Source organism: Dipodomys merriami, unplaced genomic scaffold (assembly GCF_024711535.1).
Source record: "Dipodomys merriami isolate MVZ:Mamm:240054 unplaced genomic scaffold, mDipMer1.0.p SCAF_114, whole genome shotgun sequence".
NCBI classification, from domain to species: Eukaryota; Metazoa; Chordata; class Mammalia; order Rodentia; family Heteromyidae; genus Dipodomys; species Dipodomys merriami.
The window spans coordinates 1,751,887-1,776,334 of record NW_027202427.1 but is presented as its reverse complement, the minus strand read 5'-3'; the positions used below and the strand labels follow the sequence as shown (position 1 = coordinate 1,776,334).

Here is a 24,448-nt window from a genome sequence, read left to right as displayed (position 1 = left end):
CCATATATATTTTTTTTGGGGGGGGGGTTGTGGGACTTGAACTCTGGGCCTGGGCGCTGTCCCTCAGCTCTTCAGCTCCAGGCAAGTGCTCTACCACTTGAGCCACTGCACCACTTCTGGTTTTCTGAGTGGTTTATTGGAGATCAGAGTCTCTCGGACTTTCCTGCCCAGGTTGGCTTTGAACCGTGATCCTCAGATCTCAGCCTCCTGAGTAGCTAGGATGACAGGCGTGAGCCACTGGCGCCCAGCTTCCATTCATATTTTTTTAAATGGCCAAGAAAGAAGGGAGGAAGGAACCAAAAGAAGCCCCTGGGGAGGGCAGGATGTGGGGTAGGGGGTTGGGGGGGGAGAAACACACCAGACACAGTTTTCCAAGACTCTCCTCAGTTTCATAGCATGGTAATTTTTAATATTAAAAGTAAATTGTAAAGGTATCTTTATAAACAATATGCATAAAATAGATCATATTCTAAAACCTTCCGCTTTTAATGCTTTTGTTCACAGTAAATTTCTTAGGTGTCGGATTTGTTTTGGCTGGAGATAATAGTGCAAGTGGAAGTGGGGCGTTGTTGCCCAGCCCAGCCTCCTGCGGGCTAGTACAGGTCCTTGTAGATCTCCTGCAGCAGTGGGTGGAGGCTCATGTCCGTCTCCGTCTTCTTGATGACGTGCAGCAGCTGCACGTGCTCCGTGACGATCTGTCTGAGGTCCGTCATTTTCTGCAGCAGCTTGGCAAACAGCTGGGAGGACTCGGGGTGGTTCAGCTTCAGCTGCAGCTCCAGCGCCTGCAGCAGGCTGTCCTGGATGTCCTCAATAGGCTTCACGTTCAGCAGGCCCGGCCGGTCTGGGGGAAAATCGGAAACCACAACAGGAGGGTCAGTCGGGTGCTCTGTGGGCCTGGGCGGCTCCAGGTCGCACACCTGTGTGTGGCGCCCAGGGCCTTTGCACCTGCTGGGCGCAGGCAGGCCGATACCACTGGGCTATACCTGCCCTCTGCTCTGCTTCACAAACACAGCGAGGAGGTGGGGTGAGAGCCACAAACAGGTAAAAAGTTGGGGGACAGAACTGAAGGCAAGAGTCTCAGTGCTCCCTCTGGGACTGACTCTGTGGCTGGTGCTCCACACTCCAGGGCCAGCCTGTCCTCGGTGAGTCTACCTCCAACTCCAGCTCGTCGGTGGGATGAACTGACAAAGACACTTTTTTTTAAAATGGCTTTGTCTTTTTTTTTTTCTCTCTCTCTCAATATAGAATATTGCACTTTCAATACAATAAAGTAGTTTTTAAAGACTGCTATGGTTTGGAAGGACTCCTGTCCCAGCCAATATGTTAACAGTGATTTCTTCTAAGTGGGGAGACTGCAGGTAGTGTTCACCGATCTCTACACACGCATGCAAGCATTCATGGGTGCATGCGCACACGCGTACATGCATAAACACACACACGGCGTTGTTCAGGCTCTCTGGCTCTGAACTGCTGGGCTCCAAGGATCCTCCGCCATCCTCTTTCCTCATCTTCCCCAGTAGCTGGGACGTACGCAGGTCCCACCACACTGGCGTGACACGAGTTTCACGCCTCCTGTGGAAGGAAACCTTTCCAATTGTTTACCCCCAGTACTGCTGTTTGCTAGAGATTATGGTAAATAGGGTTCACTCCTGGCTTTCCAAGAATTCTAAAGTTTTCAATTTGTTTTAGAGAGGAGTTGTTGGTTGAATTTTATCAAAGGCTTTTAACATTTCTCTCATGAGAGAGATAGGGTATCTGAAGAGATACGGCTTTATCTTAAAACCTAGCAGAGTGAGGTGTAGCCATCGGTTTCCTGGTACCTTGGTACTCATTTGTTAATATTTCATTTAGGGTTTTTCTATTTTGTAGCTGCTGTTGGTCCAGAGGGCTCTATTTCTGTGGCATCTTTTGCTGGTGGAAGTATTAACTAGCTGTGTGTACCGGAGCTGGACGGTCCTGCTCCAATTCTCCGGGCTCGCCACCTGCTCCTTGTGCGTTTCTTGGAATTCCTCTGCAGTACCATCTCACCTTGCGATAAACCCTGCACTACCTCTCATTTTCCTTCCATGGATTCAGATCCATTCAGGCTCCCCAAATCCTATAAACTTGGAGTAGTAAATTATTATCTTGGCACTTTGAGGACAGATCTTTCTATATAGGCCAGGCCAGCCTTGAATGCTGAGATCCTTCTTCAGCCTCCTGAGTCCTGGGAATTTTTGTAATTTATACTGGAATAAAGTTGTATATGATATTTTCTTTTATCATCAAGAATCTATTATTTATGTCCCTTAGCTTAAGGAGATCTATCTATCTATATTGTTTTGAAATTTTTTAAAGTTATTCATTTATTTGTTTTTATGTCGGTTGCGGGGCCTGAACTCTGGGCCTGGGCACTGTCCCTGAGCTCTTCAGCTCAAGGTGAGCCTCTACTACTTGAGTCACAGCGCTACTTCCGGTTAATTGGAAATAAGAGTCTCATGGACTTTCCTGCCTGGGCTGACTTTGAACCATGATCCTCAGATCTCAGCCTCCTGAGTACCTAGGATGACAGGTGTGAGCCACCAGTGCCTGGATATTTTATTTTTAATGCTACTGTAGCCTGAACCCAGGGCCTTGCACTTACTAGGAAGCAATCCACCACTGTCATTTTTATTTATTTATTTACTTCTTTTTTGAGCTTCTTACTAGTATGCTTTGATAGCACATGGGTGTTTCATTGTGATGATTCCATGCAGTGTACTTTGGGTAGGTTTATTTTGTTTTTGTTCCTGCTGTTTTTTCCTGGGCTAGTCTTGAACTCAAAATCCTTCTGCCCCTACCTTTGCTTTCTGTGTGTGTGCCAGCCTGGACCTGAGTGCTATCTCTGAGCTTTTTTTTTCTTTTGCTTACGGCTAGAACTCTACCACTTGAGTCACAGCTCCATGTCCAGCTTTATTGGTGATGAATTGGAGAGAAGAATCTTATGGACTTCTCCTTCCTCGGCTGGCTTCAAATTGTGATCCTTAGATCTCAGCCTTCTGAGTAGTTGGGATTACACGCGTGTGCCACTGGCGCCTGGCTTTAATGCTTTTTAATTGTGTGTTTTCTCATTTAAAAGTCTGATGGTCATATTATTTTTCTTTCTTAAAAAATAGATCTTTTGATTTTATCAATCAACTTTAGAGAATTGTATTTTGCTTCCAATTTATATAACTCTCCTAAAAACATAAAATAAGAAACAAGTTTTAGGTTTTTTTTCCCCCTTCCTAAATTCTTAGTTCAATACTCTGGTTTCTCTTCAGATCGTATAAATCTTTCGCCTTTTACTAAATTCTTAGTTCAGGAACTCCAGAAAGGTGGAAGGTAGCTCTTTCGCTTTGGGGTGTCCTGCTTCCTAAATCAATGCACTGGGGGCTCCAGGTCTTTCCTCTGAAGAACACTGCCGGGCTTTGATAAATCCATCGCTCCTTGCTCCATCTAAATAGCCTCTTACAAATCTTGTTATTTCATCTTTAATCTGAGTTATACAAGCAAAGAGTTTTGGATTTGGTGCTTAAGGGCTGGGCTGCGTGAAGTTAGGAGTGTTAGGTTTCCTCCTGAAGGCCTGTGGGGGCCTGCTTTGACTTCAAGGATTAGCTCCCCCCTGTGGCTCTCCCTCCCCCTTCCTTCCCCTTCTCCACACAGTTCTCTCTGCCTTACTTTAAGTATCCCTGGGAGCTCTTCTCGCCCTGGCTGGCGCTCTGTGTCTATCTATCGTTTTGAGGTACTTCTGTTCCAAGCTCCTCAGTGACCTCTTGCATGATGCCTGCTTCCCTGTTTTCCTTTTGCACGGTGGCCACAGGCATGGTTTCGAACCTGGGTCTGTGTTCCATCCACCTTGGCTCCTTCCTCTTCTCCCGTCTCCTCCCCATCTCCTTCTTCTGATGGAGGGATGCGATAAACACCCCAATCGTAACCATGCTGGAGTCTACTTAAGGAGCGAGCGAGGGGTCTGAGGAAACCTGACTTTGTCCTCTCACTGTTCACAAAGGTGGGGGGGGATGGAGAAGGAATGAAGTCTCAGAGGAAAGGGTGAGTTTTGTGGAGAGCAAAGCTGTAGTCAGGATGGAAGCCCGCAGGCTCGGACTCCCTGCCTCCCTGCCTCCCTCCCCTGTTGGCTAGTACAGGCGTGGGAGCAGAGGCTGTGTCCTGAGCCACCGGGACCCAGAGGAAGCCTTTGGCTGGATGAGTTAGAGAGACAAGCTTAGTCTGGCCAAGCGCCCTGCCTGGAAAAGCCCAATTGTCAGGCCTGGAGGCAAAGCCGCGGGGAAGTCTCGGGTGGACTGCAGGGCGCACACGCCTGTCATCTTTAGTCACGAGGCCAGGCTCAGGAGAGCCACAGAGAAGCCCGAGGGTCCCAGGGGGTGGGGGGGCGGGGGGGGTGGATTTTCAGAGCTCCACACACCCCTAAACTAACTTCATTACTGCATTTGCTCTGATTTCTCCCCCCCCTCCTCTGACTTCTCCCCCGACCTCCATGGGTCAAATGAAGTATCTTTCTTTTTCTTTTTTAAACATTTCAGCATTTAATTTTGGAATCATCAGCAAAAGAATAAAAAAAGTCAGATGATGAGAAGGAAACAAAATGTGTAGGCCTGGCCTGCAGCTCCAGCCCGGCACCTTTCCCAGGAAGGACCCACTGGGGGTTCAGGGAAAGCTGGATTCCCGTGGTCCCTAGCTTAACCTACCCCCTCCCCCACACCATGCTGGTGATTTCAAAGGCCGGTCGGTGGCCCTGTGAGTTCGTGCTGGTGGGGCCAGGCCCACCAGGTGGGAAGTGGGTGCCCGGCTCCCCTGGCCTCTGCTCCTTGCCCTGTCTTTTAAGCAGCCCCGGGATGGTGGGGGGGGTGGTGAATGCTGCCAAAGTCATCATGTGAAATCTAGGAGGTCTCCCTTATCAGACTCCGACCCCCCACGCCCCCACGGCAATGACTGTGCTCGCTGGAAACTTGGCCCCATGGTGCAGTGCGCTGGAGAACAGGGAGAGGATCTGGTTTGGATTTTCAACCCCCTCTTTGGCAAGTGAGCGTTTATGATGTGATGGATGATGTTTGGCTGAGGGGCTGAGACGCCGGGGCCACAGATTCGGGCTATTTTCTCTCTAGTGACAAGTTAGATCATTTGTGGACCATTCCCACCATCCCCCGACGGAGCCTGGGCGGTGAGGGAGCACATTCGGGGAAGGAGGGAGTGCAGGAGATAGGATCCTCCTTCCTGATCCTCCCCCAGCTCCAGATCGGGGCGCTGCCACTCAGGGCTCCACCGAGTGCAGGCTCTGTGCACAGACGAGCTCCCTCAAAATCCCGCATTCCCAAATTCAATTTATGTACTCCCTCTAGTACGCAGTGGGCGGGGGGGGGGGGGGCCCTCAGGAATTGGATTGGAAAAGTGTATTAACAGGCTTATAGATGAACATTGAGAACAAATGGCTTAGTTCAGATCAACGCCGAAAACCAGGCCTCAAAGGTGTCAGGTCAAGGGCAGAGGCCCCCTCTCCAGGCCGCCCTTCCTTCCCGCTTCCCTCTCCACGCTCCTTCTCCACACCAGCGCGGCCCTGCGTCCTCTCCCCCTCTACGCCCCTGCAAGCAGGGCGGCCCACCTTCTCCCTGCACCTTTCCCAGGTAGGAGGAGAGCCTGCAGCCGCCGAGGTCAAGGCCAGGCAGCCCAGCAGCCCTCTGGGGGCGGCGCCTGTTGACTCATGCGCGCTGGGAGGCTGGAGTCAATGACTCCTTCCTGACTCCCCTGGCTGTGAAGAATTGGGAAATAAACCTTTCTGGTCTCCTTGGCATAGCCCTGGGATTGATTAGGGTGAGCTGCTGGTTCTGAGCAGGTCTCCAAAGCTTCTATCTTGCCCAGATCTGGTTCTGCGTTGAGTGTTCAGCTTATCTGAAATGCGGCCTCACTCCCCACCCTGGACCTGCCCACTGGGGCAGGCAGGCCATTGCAAGCGCCAGGTTGCGTCAGGCTTCCCAGCTCACTACAACGGACTCCCCTGATGGAGAGGGGAGGAAGCACCCCCAACAGGGCTCATTTTGTCTCTGCTCTGAGAGCCACCATCCTGGCCTTTCTCCTCCTTCCCCACTGGCCTTGATATAGCCTGACCTGAGGCGGACTTCACCTACTGTGTGTAGAAGAGAAAGTCTGTTTGTCCGGGCGGCGGGGATGGCCTATAACCCACGAAGGAAGTCAGTGCAGGTTTGGAGTGAACGGAGCAGGAAGAGGGGCTACCACCAGTCAGCACTCAATTGCAGTTGAGCTTCCTTTTACGCTTCCTCTCTCCTTTCCCTCATTGTATGGCCCTTTACTGTGTCACAAGAACAGTCACCAAACAAAAACAAGCAAAGCCGTGGTACTCACAAAAGTTACTACTTTCTTAGAGAAATAAGGCTAGGGCCTCTGGAGGGGAAGGGGGGATTTCCCCATCTGATGGTCAGAATCATGGTGAGCTTTGGACAGAGGGTGAGGACAGCAAAGAGACCGAAGTGACCTGGCCACAGCAGTTCTTGCCCCAGCCTTCCTCTAGGAAGGAACCTTCCGCCCAAGTTCTCTGCAGGCTGCAGGCTGCACTGAGCTGGGCCTGCCATGCGATCGATCGTCACAATCTGGGGAGAACAAACACAATCGCATGTGTGGGTCCTGTCCCTAAGACTGGGGTGTGACCTGCTAGTCCTGGGGCTTGAACTCAGGATCTGGGCACTGCACCTGAGCTTCTTTTGCTCCAGGCTGGTGCCCTAAAGGTTGAGCCACAGCACCAAATTCTGGCTCTTGGGTGGTTAATTGGAGTTAAGAGTCTTTGAGGCTTTCCTGCTCAGGCTGGCTTCAAACCGCCATCCTCAGATCTCAGCCTCCTGAATAGCGAGGATTACAGGTGTGAGCCACTATCACCCAGCCTTCAAGAGCTGCAAAAGCTCCAGGTGACTTGGATGTTCAACCAGTGGCAAGTGGCACTGGTCTACAGAGGTATCTGGGATCCCAACATGGCAACCTACTCCTGGGCTAGCTTTGGGCAAGTCCCTTCACGTCTCTGTATTTCAGTTTTCTCTCATTAAAAGAAATAAAATAAAAATGGAGTTTGGCTAGGCATGGTGGTGCAGTGGCTGGAGCTATAGCCCCAGCTACTTGCAAGGCTCAGGCGAGAGTACTGCTTCAGACCAGAAAACAGGAAGGCAAGACTCCATCTTCAATGAGGGGTTGGGGGGTGTGGCTTGGAGGCAGGGTGCCTGCCAAGCATGCACAGGGCTCTGGAGCGTCAGAACAACAGCCACAGCACAGGTGAGCATAAAGGAGAATGAGCGATTGAACTCCCCATGCTGTCCTGAGGATTAAAGAGCTAATCTACAGAGCATGGCCGTTCATGCTCCATTCTCTTGGCTTTGTGTGTGTGTATCTTTCTATTGCTGCTGCTCTTCCTCCCTTCATTGCTCTCTTTTATTTTCAGCCTTTTCTTTCTTTCTCAGCTCTTGTAGATTTTTTGCCCCCCTCCTTTCTGATCCTTGAGGAGGATTTATTAGGAGCACTAGCAGGGTGAGCCTGCCCTATGCTGAGGCCTGAGAAGTACCCAGGGAGGTTTGAGGAGGACTGAGAGAGGCCCAAGGCTCTGGCCAAGGCTGTGCAGAGACTCTGTATGCGTGGTGTGTGTGTGTGTGTGTGTGTGTGTGTGTGTGTGTGTGTGTGTGTGCACGTGTGGTGTGTGCGCGTGTGCAAGCATGTGCATGTACACAGCATGCATGAGCGTGCACATGATGCACACAGCTCTGTTATTGGTGGTCTGGCCTCTCGCAGTGACTCAGGTAAACACCCCACACTTCCCCTATTTGGCAATGGCCACACGGGAATCAAAGCGTTCTCTGTCTGTGTCTGATAACAACTATGTATAGTTATAAAGAATTTAGCTAAGACAGTGGGAGGGGAACACCACCATGAAACCAAACCCAGCCAATCATTTTGTATCTGCGCACGCAGGGGCGGGTCCACATTAGTTGACCCCATCTCCCAAAGTACAACCCAGGACCCAGCCCTGGGAAGTGCTGGTGTCCCTCCGTCCCGGCCCTCAGGGTGAGGGCCTGGCTGTTGTAGTCACTCAGCGTTCCATTTTCTCAGGGCCTGTAGCCTGCAGACCCCCTTCCTGACCCACCTGCTCCTTCCGCGCCCAGAACTGGCTAGATCCAGACTGGAAATGAACGGGGCTAGAGCTGGAGGACGCCGAAGGAAGTGGGAAGAGAAGGGTCGACGGGACACCACAGAGCTTAAAGCTCTGCTATGCTGAGCTAGGGAAGGGGGAGCCGAGGGGAAAGCCCGGGGCAGGGGGCCTAGGCCAGACTGGGCAAACAGAGGCGGGGCACCATGCCTGGCACCCCCTCCCAGCGCTTCTCTTTCCCCTGGAGGGGGAACCTGGGGTAGAGAACGGAACTCCATGCACACCCCGCCCCAGAGGCACCGGAGTCGGAGCAGGTACCCCACGGGCCTCCAGCCCAGCCCAGGCCGCATCCTTGGTGGGGGGCAAGCAGTGGTTTTACACCTCCTCCCCCAGAATCTCTCCCCCAGTGGGTTTGTTCTCAATCCACAACTAATCCCCTTCAAGTGCTGCCTGATAAAGGGATTAGCGTCTCCCCAGGGGCCTTACACTGAGGAGGGGGGAGGGTCAGGAGAGCGCCTGGTGGAATTTCCAGCCCTTTGACTGGCAGCCGGGATTGGGGCTACTGCCCATTCTATGGCCCTGGCAGGGAGGGCAGAAATCGGCATTTACCTCGCGCTGAACACCGCGTCCTAGGCCGGGCGCCAGAGGCCGCACACTGGTACTGCACTGGCATGGATAAGTGAAGGAAGGCCGGGGGGGTGAGTGATTATCCACAATCGCAGGGCTCAGGAGCCGCAGGGGGGGTGGGGGGGCGCTGGACCCCCATCAGCTCATCCCAGAGCTCCGCCACCCAGCCCTGCCTCCCGGAAGCCCAGGCCTGATGTGGGCACCCTGGGGCCTCCGTCCTCCCCTGCAGGGGACCAGCGAATGAGGCCCTTCCATGAAGGGCAGCCTGGGGTCACCCAGAGTGTAACCAGAGCCCTAACCTTAAAGTGCTCTGAACAGCGAGCGGCGGGAGGGTGCGGGATGGTGACTGGGCAGTTTGGCTTTCCATCTTAGGGTGTCTGTGCCCCAACTCCAGGGTTTGCTGGCTCACCCAGAGGAGCCCCGGGGGAGGGCCAGGGCAGGCAGAGCCGGCACTTTCTATGCTCTGTCAGGGACAAGGCCTGCGCATGCAGTCGCTCTCTTTTGGGGGTACACACATGTCCCCATCTGTCAGATGACTCCAGGCGCATCACCCCCCCATCCTGGCTCCCTAGGTTTTAGTATTGGGGTATCAGTGGAGAGCTCATACACGTACCCCTCCCCAGTCATACCCAGCGCATAAGGTTATGAATGAGACATTTCTAGATGATTCCGAGTGAGTCACTGCGCAGAACCCTGTGGACTCTCTTCCTCCCTACGCCTCAGGCTGGGGTTCCCCCATCTCACCCCTGCCATCACCCTACTTGTCCTGCCCAAGAGAAGTCAGAGGGCGGTGCTTATTCCCAGTATCTCGGGAGGAGTCAGAAAAAGCCACCGGCCTCACAGAGGCTGGGCCCGAGGTCTGGCACCCAGCACTGTGTGGAGCAGGAAGTTCAATATTTAGCTGTGTGTGTGGTGGGGGGAGGCTGGGGTGGGGACTGGGCAGGAACTGGGTGAGAAGCACGTGCTCAGCACACAGGAGGCCTGGGTTCAATCCCCGGCACTGAGCACGTGTGTGCGGGCAGGCAAGCACACGCACACGCAAGCACGCACATGCATGCACGCACACACGTGCACACACACATACACACACATGCTGGCTTATTGCCTATGTTTTCCAATCTTTCTGATTTCTTCTTGAATGCCCAAGGAGGCCGGGCCACAGGCCGGGTGAGCTGAGTCCCTGAGCTGGGCTTCCCCAACACCATCATGAGCCACTGGGCTGAGCACGCGCGGCCTGGGCACGCAGCAGCAGCAGCGGGGACACAGAAGACTGTCACTTGGCATTTTAGAGCTGGGAGCAGGGGGATAAGGACAGAGGGCTGGCAGTCCACGGCCATGCTCCTGGGTGGTCTGTCCAGGCAGGATGAGATGAACGCACTCGGTGGACGGTGTCAGCAGTCCTAAGTGTCCACCTCTACCCTTTCCTGCAGCCTCTTATTTACTCAGGACCTGGTATGAGATGGTATCTGATTAGGTGGCAATGTGTTTACTTAGCTATTTAAAGTTTACCGCTCATTTTCATGGAGAGTTCTGCAAACAACGCCACTGTGTCCTGGATTTGGTCCAGGTGCTGGCTGGCTGGCTGAGTCAAGAACCCCATCAGCAGCGTTGGGCCTTGTTGCTGGCCCTGGGCCCAGCACAGTTCAAAGCCAAAGGACTTAAGTCCGTGAAGACAAGATTAATGAGCGATATACCCAAACCATAACCTGAACCTTTTATTTTTTGGGGTACATTGGGATTTGAACTTAGGGTATGTGCCTGCTTGGCTGGCACTCAACCATTTGAATCACACCCCCAGTCCTGCTTTGTGCTGGTTATTTTGGAGATTGGGTCTAGCAAACATTTCTGTCCAGGCAGGTATCAAACCAGGATCCTCCAGATCTCAACCATCTGGGTAGCTGGGATTACTGGTGTGAACCACTGCACATAGAGGCAAGGTAGAATCTAATGGTTGATTTTTTTTTCCAGTACTGGGGCTTGAACTGGGGGCACGTGAGCCCCCCCCCCGGCACCATGCTCAGTGTTGGGCACAGGGGCATTGACTTTGAAGTCCCAGACGCCTGGGTCTGAACTTGCATCTCATCAATTAGTCACTCTACAACCTTGGGCAGGTGCCATCATCTCTATACATTTCTGATTTCCCCATCTAGGGGCTCAGTGACCTGATCCACAAATGGTAGCCGTGATCACGAGATTTCTAGTATTCTTCCAAGAAGAATGTATTCATGTATTCTGGACATCATTCTGCTTTAATTCTAGCAAGTGAACAAGCAGGCCCATCCTCGCACCCACAATGTGGTCATGGTCCGTGGCTGAGCCCCCAGGGACCTTCAGAGGGCTGGCCTCATGCAACACCTTCCAGAACTTTCCAGAACCACCTCGGACAGGGGCTGGGGCAAAGAAGGAGGACTGTGGCGGTGATGGGTGCCGCGAGCCAGCCTCCAGAGGGGCGGGCGTGGCGACTGGCCGTCGGCGGCAGCCACGGTGACGGTGACACGCGGCCTCTCAGTCATTCAGACGGCCATGGCCGCGTGCCGCGAAAAATACACTGTAAAATCCAGGGAGCTTCCTCCCTCGCGTCTTGGAAGTTAAGGGAGAGCTGAAATGGATTCCAAACTGTTTTGAATTAACGAGAAGAGCCCTTTCCTGCCGCAGGGTTCCAGCTGGACCTGGCCTCCACTTTTCTTTACTTCGGCACCGCACGCTTGCGGGGGGGGGGGGGGGTCCCTGCCGCTCGGCCTACCCTGGGGTTGGTTTGTCAGCTTTCCTGAGCTCTGCGCTTGGCACTGGCCGCTGGGCAGAGTCGGGCCCCGCCGGCTAGGGGCTGGCGCAAGGCCGTGGCGCCAGCTGCACACATCCTCTTGCTGGAGGTGGTTCCCTGAGTCTCCCCCACAGGCTGGGAGGGTGGTGGGGAGGGGGGGAGGACGGGAGAGGGAAGGCAGAGGGGACGGGGCAGCGCCCGTGGCTGTGAGGACACCTAGCTTTCATCCTGGTTCCGGGCTCCCTAGTTATTAGACCTCAGCCAAATGCTGAAGTCTCCCCTCTGTCCCAGGGGGTGATGATAAAGGCAGGGGGCACATTGGGTGCACTGCGCACGCGCAGACCATAGTCACGGGTGCCGGCTGAGGGTGTGCAGCGCTCTTGTTCTTTGCTGTAGTTGAATCCTCGCGGCCCTCCTCCCTCCCCCACCCAAAGCTCAGAGCAGAATGAGGAGAGCACTTCAGAACCAACGAGGTTATCTTTCTCGACAAGCTGCCTTTGGGAGCTAATGGGTGCCTGGTGTGTGTGTGCGGGGGGGGGGGGGGGGGGAGCGACACAGGTCAGATCTGAGGCCAGGTCAAATGAGTTGTTTCGAAGGGTGCAGTTGAACAACACCCAGCTTAGGGGAGCGATGCCAATTTCCCCAGCAAACACTGAGTTGGTCAAATCATGACTTTCATCTAAAAATCGAAGGACCCCCCCACTCCGAGTGTCCCAGCCCCCCACCCTCCTGTCCCACAGCTCCCACCTCCGCCACCGTAGAACTCCAGTGTGATTCTCAGAGGAACTTCCTGAAGCCACTCAAACAACCATAGACTTACTTCCCAGCAAATGGAAGATAAGTCATGCTATGCATCGCAGAAATTCATTTTCTGGAGCAGAGCCTCTTACATACATGAAGGTTTTCCCTTTCTGAATTTCTAGGATAAGAAAAAAAAAGTGGACAATCATGGCTTCTTGGGAAAAGGCCCAGGGTAGGCTGTGGATCTCAGCATCTGCTGATGAGATCCGAGTGGACATGGCGCTCCATGGGCCACCACGATCGGGCATCTCTTTCCCTGGCCTGCACCTCATCAGCTTCTCTGAGTAAAGACGAGGCCTGCATCCCTGTGAGCTGAGCAAACACGGCCTCCAGTCCGTTCTTTCTTATCTGTCTCTATGTTTAGACTTCATCTACAAAAGCAAACGTTGGCTAGGAAGGTTCTGGCTTTGAAGATGTAGGAATCGGTCGATGGCAAATCGTTTTTAGAAATATTTCACAGGGTGGTTTTTTTTTTTCTCTTTTCATTATAAGTACAGATAAAAGGCATTTATGGCTGGGCGCCCATGGCTCCTGCCTGCAATCCTAGCTCCTCAGGAGGCTGAGATCTGAGAATCCTGGTTGAAAGCCAGCCTGGGCTGGGAAGTTTCTGAGATTATCTCCAGTTAACCACCAAAAAGCCAGAAGTGAGGTTGTGGTTCAAGTAATAAAGTACTGGCCTTGAGCAAAAAGCTCAGGGACAGTGCCCAGACTCTGAGAACCAGCATCCACACCATAATACACACACACACACACACACACACACACACACAAACACACACACACACAGAGCAGTCCACTCTGTGGGACTTTTGGCTATTATAAAGACAGTTTATGGCTAAAAGGAAGTTGTTTATACAGTATCTGCATTTCAATGGCACCATTTTTAACTTTCATAAACCAGGATGACTTAGACCCAGTCATTGAAACATGAAATTAAATCCCATCACGTTATTTATGGAACTATCTCTTGACTAGTCAATACTTGCTTCTCCCCTCCCATCACAAGCCAATTTCCACAAACAGAAGCACAGGGCAGAGTCCACAGCAAAAGCTCACCAGAAGTCAATTTCAACATGAGACCCCACCATTTCAAACCCTGTATTCAAGGATGAGAGCAAAACTTCCTCTGATGCTATTTAGACACGTGAGCGTGGCAAATGGAAGTAATGGCTGGTATGGAGCCTGACTTTTGGCGCTGGCTTAGTGAATTAGATCATGTACTTGCAAGGTTAACATTTCTACAAACTGCCAAATCATTCAGCTTATTCCTGGCTTGGGGGGGGGGAAGGGCGAGGAGACAGGAGAGAGAGGGGAGGGCTCTCGTGCAAAGAGGCAGAGGTCAGCTGACACACGCACCTCCCTCCCTGATGTGGGACCACAGTTCAGAGCTGGTGGAGGGATGGGAGCCCAAGGGGACCCAGATGCTTAGCGGTGCCTTCTCCATGCTGCACAGACCACCAGGGAAAGCTAAGCGCTCCACATCAAGACTTCAAGGAACTCAAGGTTACATTGGCTTTCTTGGAGAAGGAAAGGAAAAAGAGCTCGAAGAAAAATGAAAAGGGGGCAGATATCAGCCAGGGTTGGGGGGAGGGAATACCACGAGGGAGAGAAGAAATGAGCCTGGGGAGAACTTCCCCCAGCGTTCCTTTGGCAGAAACCTATGGATGGGGTTCTGTGTGGGTCGTGGCAATACTTGTTAGCATGTTGTGCCAGAGAAGTCCAGTTAGGGCGGCGCAAATGCAAAGATGGCCAGCAGCCCACCTGCATCCCACCCGCTTCCAGGACAATCGGAGGATGGACCGCTTACCTCCGCTGAGGATGATGACGGCGATGAAGATGGCCAAGTCACTGTCATCTAATTCCAGTGCATTGAACTTCACAGCAAACTCGAACTTGGGCTCCATAAAGTCACCGAAGGGCTTGCGCAGGCTCTTGAGGAACTCCCTGGTCATGAAGCCTTGGCCCTCGGAGATGAGCACTCCGTCCTTGTTCATCAGGGAGGCCAGCATGGTGTAGATGATCTCATGGACGCCGTATTTGAGCAGAGTTACTTGGTCGTTCAAGTCAAGGTTTACAAAACCAGGGATGCTCTTGGCGTACTCCGTGATCTCCTGCACGGCCTCCACGGAGCGGAACTGAGAGCCTTGGAAGATGCGGATGGCTACCTCCTTGCTCGGCTCCTGCAGGGGGGTAATGAGCTTGAACTTGATTTTGTCTTCCCCCATCATTAAGGAGTTCATGTCGTAAATGACGTAGGGCTGCAGAGGAGAAAGGGGAAACGTGGCTGAGTTGGGAATGGCACAGGTGCATCTGTTTCTCTCCTACACACATTTGCTCGGCTCACTCACACCTTTAAAGTAGAACAAGGACGGTCGAGCATGAGAACATTCTTCTCATTCTAGGACCAAACATGGCGCATTGGTTTGGGCTGTTTCTTTTTCTTTTCTTTTTTTGGGCTGTTTCTTTCCACAGGTATGCTTAACCCTTTACCTAAAAGATGTCTATGTCATTTTTAAGACAATGCAGATTCTGTTGTTTGGAGCTCGACTTTCAGCAACACACTCATTTAGACTTCTTTCAGTGAAGAAAATAATCATTTCAGCAACTCAAGGACTGAAAAGACTCACTCGAACATACAAGCCACCTTGCAGTTTTAGATTCAATCTACTCAGACTGCAAATGAAATGCAGTGTGCACATAAAATATACTTCACCATAAAAGTCACCCTGAAAGCAGATTACAGATCTTGAGCCAAGAAAATGTCTAATTCTTTTTTTAATGCTCTGAAAGCCATCTGTTTCAGGAAAGGCAGTCATAGAAGGGCCTGTGGGTAAACACTACAAAAAAAAGCCACAAAATAAAAGTAGTTTGGAACTTTCATTACTATTTGTGGTGCTGGGGATTGAACCCAGGAGTCTCAAGGATGCTAGACAAGCACTTTACCACATTATACCAAACCCTGAACTTATTTTTATTTGTTAAATACTGTCCTTATGAGTCAGCCAGGCAATAAAATATATGCACCAATTACTCGGGTTTGCAATAGGTGGTTTTCAAAAACAAATTGTGTTGGTAGTGAAGTTCTCTCCCTCTCACTTGCTTGAGTAGAACCAGCCACACTCTGGAAGAGAGAGGTTAATATTCCACACACATCAAACATACCATACTCTGAAAGAGTCAACCCTCCATCCTATTCAAGGACGTGTACAGCCGTGTGCTGTATACTTGTAATCGCAGGTAATCCTAGCTACTCAGGGGCCTGAGATCTGAGGATCACAGTTTGAAGCCAGTCTGGGTAGAAAAGTCCAAGGAATCCTTTTATCTCCAGTGAATGAGCAACAAAGGTGGGCAGGAAGCCTGGGTCAGGTGGTAAAGCACCAGCTATGAGAGCTCACAAGACCCTGAGTCCAAGCCTTGGTACTGGCATACACACACACACACACACACACACACACACACACACACACACACACGCACACACGCACACACGCACACAGGCAAAGGAGGTGTGTAGGTGCGATGGGCCAAAGTCGTTTACCCTGTCTAGGTCTCAAGGAAGTGGATACACCTGGGGCCTTCCTTCTCTCCTCTAGAGGAAATTCTAGTTGCTTTTATTGAGGAGCCATGGCCCCATGTTCATGTGCGTGGGCTCGGCAGGGCTGCACGTGCAGACGTGTGCCAGTGCACACACGCACGCCTGTGCACATGCATGTGCTCTGAGGGTGAGTAACGTTCGTTAGGGCAGCAGGGCTGAGGTGAGAGGTTAGAGCAACCTGACACGTGGAGAACTGGGCCAGGCCCAGGTCCCCCCCAGTTCCCCACGCCTGCACTGTGCCCAGCAAACCACAGACTCTCAGAGGCTGAGCAGGTTTCCCAGCATGCACACACTTCCCGACCCCCAGACGCACTTCAACCGAGCCCCAAAGGACCGGCGTGAGGACCCCAGGCAGGTGTGCCAGTGGGCCCGAGCTCTTCCAGCCTGCCTGGAGCACGCTTTGGAGTACATTTTGATCCCATCCCTCTCTCGCTTTCCAGACTTGTATTGTTGAAGGGAGACGGACAGACAAGTAAACAAACAGAACCCAGGCCGGCTCCCAGGCCGGCGCCCGCCCCCCAGTCCCGATGACTTCTGCTCAACCATGCAGATTCTTGGCACAGAGCACACGCACCATAGCCTCTCACTTCCAAGTAAGCAGTTTATCTGGAACGCTGCCCCGTTCCTCACCCGCGTGACGCTTCCCCGCTGCTTCCCCTGTCCCCTCATATGAAGCCCCAGGTTCCTGTTTTTGAAACTCCGGGATAGTTGAACACAGGGCACAAAAATCCTGCTAATTTTCTCTCCCAATTTAACAACAATGTGACTTTAACCCCTTGGCAATCAATGTTGGTCAGGATTTCCTGGCAGTAAACAGTGAAGGACAGGGAAAGAAGGTGGCCCTCTCACCAACATGCCACGCCAGTCCAGCTTTGCTTTTTTTTTTTTTTTTTTTTTGAGGTTGGTGGGGGGGGGGCAAGGAGGGAGAAGAGAAGAAAAGAAAACTTTCAGAATTTCTGGAAAAAAAAAAAAAGAAGTTCTGAACTGGCCGATGAATTCTGGGTATACGGCATGCAAATGAACAGCAGATAAGAATTTGTGTTAGTCACATCTGATAGTGTGGGTTTCGCTGTGGATTCTTCCTTTCCACCTTTGGGTGCCTTTGTCAATTGTCACTCTGCACGGGTGACGCCCCCTCCCCCGCAGGCAGCCCACAGTCCCTGCCACAGGCCGCTGCCCCAGCCGCTTTTGTTTCCCAAACCGAGCAAGAAGGTGCAGCTTGCTGGTTAGGTCACTGTCCTGCTCAGTAGGGCTCTCTTGGTACAGTCTTCTGCCTTAAAAATACTTAAATGCTGCCTTCAATACTGCTCTGCACTGCTGCGGTGAAGTTTCTGTATCTCTTACAAAGCCAGGGCAGTGCGTGGCGAGTTGTCGTTGGAGATGGAAGGGCCGTCCTCCAAGTTTGCCTTGACTTTTTTTTAAACACTTCTCCCGCTAACAAGGGGGGGCTAACAAGGAGGATATTTGCTGATGCAGCATCCAAAGGTTAGATGCGCATCCTTTCTCACAGGAAAGCAAGCGTATTCACAAGCAGAACATACCCCGGGGGTGGATGCAGGTTTTGTGGGTCCTGAAGTGCACATACTGCTAGGGGCCTTGGCTAAGAAAAATGATGATGATGAAGAAGATGATAATGATGATGATGACGACGATGATGATGATGAAGAAGAAGGAGCAAAAGAGCGGGCGGCTTCCCCAAGTAGGGCAGGGCTCTGTGGTCTTGAAAGGGGTCTCGGAGCCTAAGCTTCTTTGGCACAGGGGGACTCTGCCCACGGCCACTGTGCTGCTGTGACACTGTGTCTCTCGGGAAGGGCAGGACAAGACAAGAATGGGTGCAGAAAGGGGCAGCGACACACAGCGTTCTTCCAGGGAAGCCAAAGGTGGCTGTAGAGGGAAACCAGCTTTTCTTGGAGAGAGCCATGAGATCTAATTTTATTTTGATATACTTTGATTAAAAAAGTAGTTCCACATACCAAAGCCAGCATGGTAATCAGGGTCTATGGAGGATTAAACTTCATTATAAATCTATGGCGTTCCTTCTATATGAAACATAGAGATGATGGCAAAATGGGCTTAGAGGTAAATAAGAGAGAACAAGAAAAGTTCCTTCCCTCCTCCTTCTCTCTCACCTTCCCTCCCTCCTTCCCTGTCTCTTTTCCTCTCCCTCCCTCCCTCCCTCCCTCCCTTCTCCCTCCCTCCTTCCTTCCTTCCCTCCCTCCCTCCCTCCCTTCTTCCTTCCTTCCCTCGCTCCTTCCCTCCCTCCCTCCCTCCCTCCCTCCCTTCCTTCCTTCCTTCCCTATTAAAGACACCACTGTTGCCCCCTGACTTCGTGGAGGTTAACCTTGTTCTCTACCACTGAACTCTAGGAGTCCAATGAGATCAGCATTTTAATATCTGAGTTATAGAAAGGATTAGGTCAAAGACTCTAAGTTTAAAGCTCCTTTCAAATAATGGAATGGTGAGCTACAGGAGACAAATGGGAACGGTTGGTTAATGAAGCCCAGGTTGCTCCGTATGATTTCTTGGTGTGTGTACGCTCGTGCACACGCGTCACCCGTACCCTTTGAAAACCTTCACCTGGAAACTTGTCAGAGACAAAACTAGCCGGGGAGCATGTCCCCCTCATGGCCGGGCGTCTCGGCATTCAGGTTCTCCAGGAGTGGGATTCGTTCTCAGGGCCAATCCCGTCTGTTTCCTCCTTCCTCCTTAGCCTTCTGACTCCTCTCCTCACCTGCTCACCCCCCAGTTCTCTTTCTCCAGATCCTGTAGGTGACCAGTAATGCCAAGCTCCCTGGTTTGGTACCCCCAGCCCCGTGGTTCCTACCCCACCCTAGTCGAAAGCTGTGGGATTGGTAGAAATCACGCTTCAGTGCTAAGTCTGGATGAGCTGAAGCGAGGAGTCTTGCTGAGGTGGAATAGTGCTTGAGAGCAAGCCCTGACCTAGAACCAGCACCGCTCCCGTCCCCGCCCCCTCCCCCGGCCTTTCCGCCCTTTCCACATGGCTTCTCTGCTTCTTCCCTTCCAAGAAGGCATGGGGGCCCGGAGAGCAAAGCTCTTCTGTGCGGATCCACCGTCCCCGCGCACTGCCAGCCGAGTGCTGAAGTCTGAAGGATTGTCAGATGGAATTGTTTCCCCACATGGTTTTAGAGATTTAAGACAAACAAATGAAAGCCTAACAAGAATTATTCACACTCAAGTGAACAAGCACATAACCACAGCTTAAAAAAAATCATCTTTGCCAGCCAGTAATTCAGTGGATAAACAAAGGCATTGGCTGAGTTCAACCACAGGAGAGGGGGAAAAGCAAACAAGAAACCAAGCACTTTCCTCCTGAACTGTATCAGTTATTGTCATTGTTGTTATTAGGTGCTAGGGATGAAACCCAGAGCTGCACACATGTTGGACAAACGCTCTACTACGGAGCGCTCTCTCCTGTCCCAGAATGCTGTGCTTATTCTTGAAAGAACACCACTAGTTCGAGTACGCCTCACCTATGCTATTGGCATTGGAAGAACTGATTAATGCTGATCCAACAATGGCTGCTCCCAGGAGCCGAACGTCCCATCAGCCACGGGAAGCTACTCCGCTCCCACGCGTGTCCCTCTCCTGTGGGCCTCTTTTCTCTGGGCTCCCGCCAGTGGTTTTCCTCTCAGCAAAGGCCACCTCACTTGGGCTCCAAGAAGAGAGGGAGAACCCCTTCTGCTTCGCAGACAGGTCTCTTTGCAATGTCTAAATGCACCAGGCGGCTCTCCTGCCCGGCTAGCTCCTATTTCACACACGGTTGGGAATGGCCACTCCGCTGAGGGCCCCAGCTGGCCCCCGTCAATGGTGGGGCAGTGCCTCCACGTGTCCCACCATAAACACGACGATGCTGGGAGTCTAAAGTCCAACAGACGCCAAATAAAACGTTTTATTTCTCATTCACGGGGAGAGAGCGCAGCCAGGTCTCCGCCATCGCTGAGATACGGAGTGAAGAGCTGGCAAGCGCATGAAGGGGTTTTTTTTCTTTCCCTTTCTATTTATTGTTTTATGACGAACCATGGCAGTGAGAATGGTTTTATGATTTTTTTTAAACCATCCTGTTTATTTCCATCAACAAGCACGGGGTCACGTGACCGCGACACGCCCAGAGTGATCACTGCACGAGTCCCATTCAGCTATGAAGCTGCCTTCAGGAAACGGAGGGCCAGGGTCCAGCACTGGGGCGGCCGCTGGGGCTGAGAAGGGCTCTGCAGACAGGGGCTGCGGCTGGACAAATGCCTGGGGGGGGAGGTGATGGTGACCGCCACCTCTACCCTGACAGTGCTGAAAAGGACGAGGGGTCCTGACCAGTCCCGAAGCCCAAGGCCCCAGCTCTCATTCTGCTAAGCAGGAAGATGAAAAGCCGGGGTGAGAGTGAAGTTGATAAGAGGAGGAGGAGAGCTGGGGCTTACTGTGTTGTCTGTTCTGAAAGCTGCAGACGGCCCTAGGAAATCAGATACAGAAGAAGGAAGTGGAGGCCGGGAGGGAGAATCTTACTTAGCTCCCTGGCCCAGAGGCACAAGCCGGGGAGGAGGCAGCTGGTGCGTCCCCTGGTAGGTTAAGGTTAAATGAACAGTGAGATAAAATTTAAGAATGGCCTCTTCAGTCCAGTCATTTCCTTGTTCCAAGGCCCTGGGTAATTGGTCATTCTCTCCACTGAGGGCCCACCCCCGGGGCTTGGCCTGAGCAAAGCTACAGAGACCAGCCAAAGGAGGTGTACAGTGGGTCCGAAGCGGGCCCCCCCGCCCACAGCCCCACGAGAAGCCCCACAGCCCAGTGCTTCTCACATCCCTAACCTCTGGGGAAAGCCAAAACTTCAGCAAAACTGTGCCTATCAACACAAATCTTAAGTCTCTAGAGCCCCAGCCAAGAGATAGCAGAACAGCTCAGAGATAGATACTATCTAATGAATAATATGACCGCAATGATAAAGAGCAAATCTCATTGGAAATAACATTTTGGGTTTCCCCCCTCCCCCCTCCCATATTCCTACTCTGAATTATTTCTTTCCACTGGTGCTTAATTTGATTTTGCAAGATAAGGAGAAAAGAAGAGCACCGAACAATTTGATCTCAGTTTCGTGTAATCAGCGAGTGGATTATTTGAATTTGGCTCAATGTCTTGTTTCTTGTTCCAGACCCTAACCAGAGGCAAATCTGCCACTATCTAGATCAACTGAGGATGTCCAGTTTGGTGAGCAAATTCTGACTTAGTGAGAAGGCGTCTGTTGAAAGGCCAGAATTTCAAAGGGCATTGCCAACAGTTTTTCATTCAATTAAACAAATACAGTTTGAGTTCCTGTGGGCCCGCAGCGGGGGGGCCTGGCAGACGCTTGCCCTCTGAAACCTTGAGAAGCTTAAAATCAAGTTTTCTTTTTGCTTTTTTGCCTTTTCTCTTAAAATAATGTCATAGCAATTTATTCCAGAAAGAGCCTCCAGTGATCTTATTTTTTCACTCCAGGATTTAGAGCTGGCACATCAACGGGGATGCGATCTTAAAGTGATTTGACTTGCCTATTTCAGAACAAAGATGGGGGTGAGTCGGACATTTAACTTCTCGACTCTTCTTGGCCTTTCTTTGGTCCCTTGCCTTCTTCCTAGTGTTCAGACACCGTGAAACCCCCAGGGCTGGCGGGCTGAGCTGGCAGGTGTGCGCCGGAGGGGAGGACTCGGTGAGGGAAAGGGAGAGGGCTCAGGCCCAGGGCGGTGAGCTGTGCTACAGCCTCCTTCCGGTCAGCACCCCCCCCCAGGCCCTCCTCTAGATCGCTCCTAGCAACGGCCTCCATCTGCTTTAGGTGTTCACTTCCCTTGACTTCCCTATCTGAGAATGAAACAAATTACAGGTCCGCACTCCCCTGTGACCCCTAGTCCTGCCTGGTCACCGTGACTCACGACCCAAACAACACGAGAAAGAAAGTGCCTAGACCATGAGTAGTGAGTGTGCTGTGCCGGCCGGTACGCGGAGCCGCTGCGGTCCATGCACGGCTGGGAGGGGTGTGGGGGACCCCGTGGGGCGGTCCCACGCACGGCTGGGAGGGGGCGTGGGGGACCGTGGGACCGAGGGGTCTTCAGTGCTGGCTGGGAGAGGGCGTGGGGGACCGTGGGTCCCAGGGGTCTTTAGTGCTGGCTGGGAGAGGGCGTGGGGGATCGTGGGTCCCAGGGGTCTTCAGTGCTGGCTGGGAGAGGGCGTGGGGGACCGTGGGTCCCAGGGACACACTGTGCCAGGTGTAACACACCTGTGCTACGCCCTTGTTCTTCCCCAGGCCTGCCACCGGCGGGTCCCAAGGGCAAAAGGTCTGACCTTTCTAGACCCAGGCTTCCCTGCCTGTAAGAGGAGGATCGTAATAAATAACCGGCACCCTGAGATGGCCCTGTGGCTTGAATGCAAAGAATGCACAGAGCCGTTTTGAAACAGTGCGGCCAAGGCCCAGGTGTTACCGTGGCCTCAAATCAACAATCAACAATCTCTGTTGTGAGTTGGAAACTCGACTTTCCTAAGCTGCTCTTGACTACAGAATCGCTTTGCGGACTTAACTCCTCCTAAATAGCTTAGTTAGAAGGAAAAATGACTTAAAGATAGTCATCAAAATATACTGAAAAGCAATGATCATCTCCTAAAATGTACCTGAGTGTGTGGAAATTTACACACAGGCTGTCGTGGGGGGGAGGGGAAGGGGGGAGTCCCTTGGCGATCTGCACCTGTGTGCAGGGCTTGAGGGATGGGATGGGGTCAGGGCTTTGATGATGCTCCCCACAGCTCTGCCTGCACACGCACCATCAACTGAGGGTCAGACCCTGCAGCCATCACTGTCCGTCAGCTGATGGCAGAATGGGGACCAGAAGCCAGGGACAGTTTCCCTCTCTCTCTCTCTCTCTCTCTCTCTCTCTCTCTCTCTCGCTCTCTCTCTCTCTCTGTCAGTCTTGGGGCTTGAACTCAGGGCCTGGGCACTGTCCCTCAGCTCTTTTGCTCAAGGCCAGCACTCTACCACTTGAGCCACAGGGCCACTTCCAGTTTTCTGGTGGTTAGTTAGAGATAAGAGTCTTATAGACTTTCCTTCTCAAGGCTGGCTTTGAACCATGAGCTTCCTAAGTAGCTAGGATTATAGGCATGAGCCACTAGCGCTGCACAATTTCATTCCTTTTAATGAGTATAAGCTGTGTGCTCAGCCTCCTGTCAGACAAGAGCTCTGCTTCCTGGAAAACTTAACTCAGGAACTCTTAAAGCCCTTCTGAGTGCCGGAAACTGCATGCATTGTAAAAAGCAGTCGAAAGCTGGGGATACAGGTGGCGTAGTGCACAGGTCTAACAGGCCCGGGGCCCTGATGCCAACTCCAACACCTCAACCTCTACTAAAATACCTCTGCGGTGGCCCTAGCAGCTGAGATCCCTGCGGAGACACACTGGGTCAGCCCCTGGCTCCCCAGAAAGAAAGACCACGCGTGACCAGGAAAGAAAGGCTATACAGCCAAGTACAGCTGTATGGGATAAACTTTGCGGGAGATGGGCAACACCTTTCCAAACCTGGTCCCGGCTCCTGCTGGCTTCCTGGATGAGCCCCTGTGGTCCTGCTCAGTTATTTTCCTGCTTAGAAAACAAAAGGGCTAGACTCTGACAGCAGGCAGGAGCGTGCCAGCTCCGTGTGCATTCATGAAAGTGCATTCTCTTATTGTGTGTGTGTATGTGTGTGTTTTTTGGGGGGGAGTTGATCCTGAGACTTGAACTCAGGGCTTGGGTGCTGTCCCTGAGCGTTTTCACTCAAGGTTAGTGCTCTTCCACTTTGAACCACACTTCCCGTGCATTCTCGTTTTAGTGTCAAAGATTTCATGGCAGCACGAACAACTTGCTCCTTTCTAAAAACAATGCTAACGAATCCCATCTGAAGCCATGTCCTGCATTTCGGACCCAGCCTGATGGCTGAAACGCGATGAACCCTTTCCCCTCCCCCTCCACAACCCCCCCCCCCCCCCGCAAGACAGCAGAAGAGAACTAACTGATTTGTCCGTGGTCTTTCCTGTCAAGATGGCCCTTGCCTTGGCCTTGGTCAGCGGGAAGGACTTTATGTATGAGTCATACAGATGCTTGGCCAGGGCGCGGAGATCAGCAGACTCTGGGTTCAGCTGGTCCATATCACTGGAGATCTCAGCCAACAGCTTCTCCTTCTCGGCCTGTGGCATCCGCCCGAACCTGATAGCTGTGGAGGCAGAGGACGACAGGATGCGGATGCGTCAGTGAATGACCACAGCTCCCGAAGCTTCAGCCCAGCCCCGCTTCGCCTATCTCCACTGCCCCCTACTCCCTCCCCCCCCAGGCTAGGTTTCTGTCTACCACCTTATTTCATGACAGCACAGATGATATGCAAAAATTAAATGGTTCCCTTCCTTAACGAAAAGTTGTAATGTCTGGAGGGGAAGATATGTTTATTTACACATGCAATCATTGAGACAAACTCCTATTCATCCCTCAAGACCCAATTCAAATGTCACGTTCTT

The 24,448-nt window shown here is 52.2% G+C and overlaps 1 protein-coding gene across 4 annotated transcripts in view; it reads right to left on the bottom strand.

Moving 5' to 3' along the window:
* Positions 1-387: 387 nt before the first annotated feature.
* Positions 388-24,448, bottom strand: part of LOC138822712 (peroxisome proliferator-activated receptor gamma) — a 106,695-nt gene continuing 82,634 nt past the window's right edge. For all 4 annotated transcript variants that reach the window (XM_070015587.1, XM_070015588.1, XM_070015589.1 and 1 more), the window contains 3 exons: positions 23,951-24,150; positions 14,152-14,602; positions 388-841 (listed from right to left, as the gene is read on the bottom strand). In XM_070015587.1, coding sequence (XP_069871688.1) covers positions 594-841; positions 14,152-14,602; positions 23,951-24,150 — 899 coding nt within the window. In that variant the 3' untranslated portion in view covers positions 388-593. The remainder of the gene's footprint in view (positions 842-14,151; positions 14,603-23,950; positions 24,151-24,448) is intronic.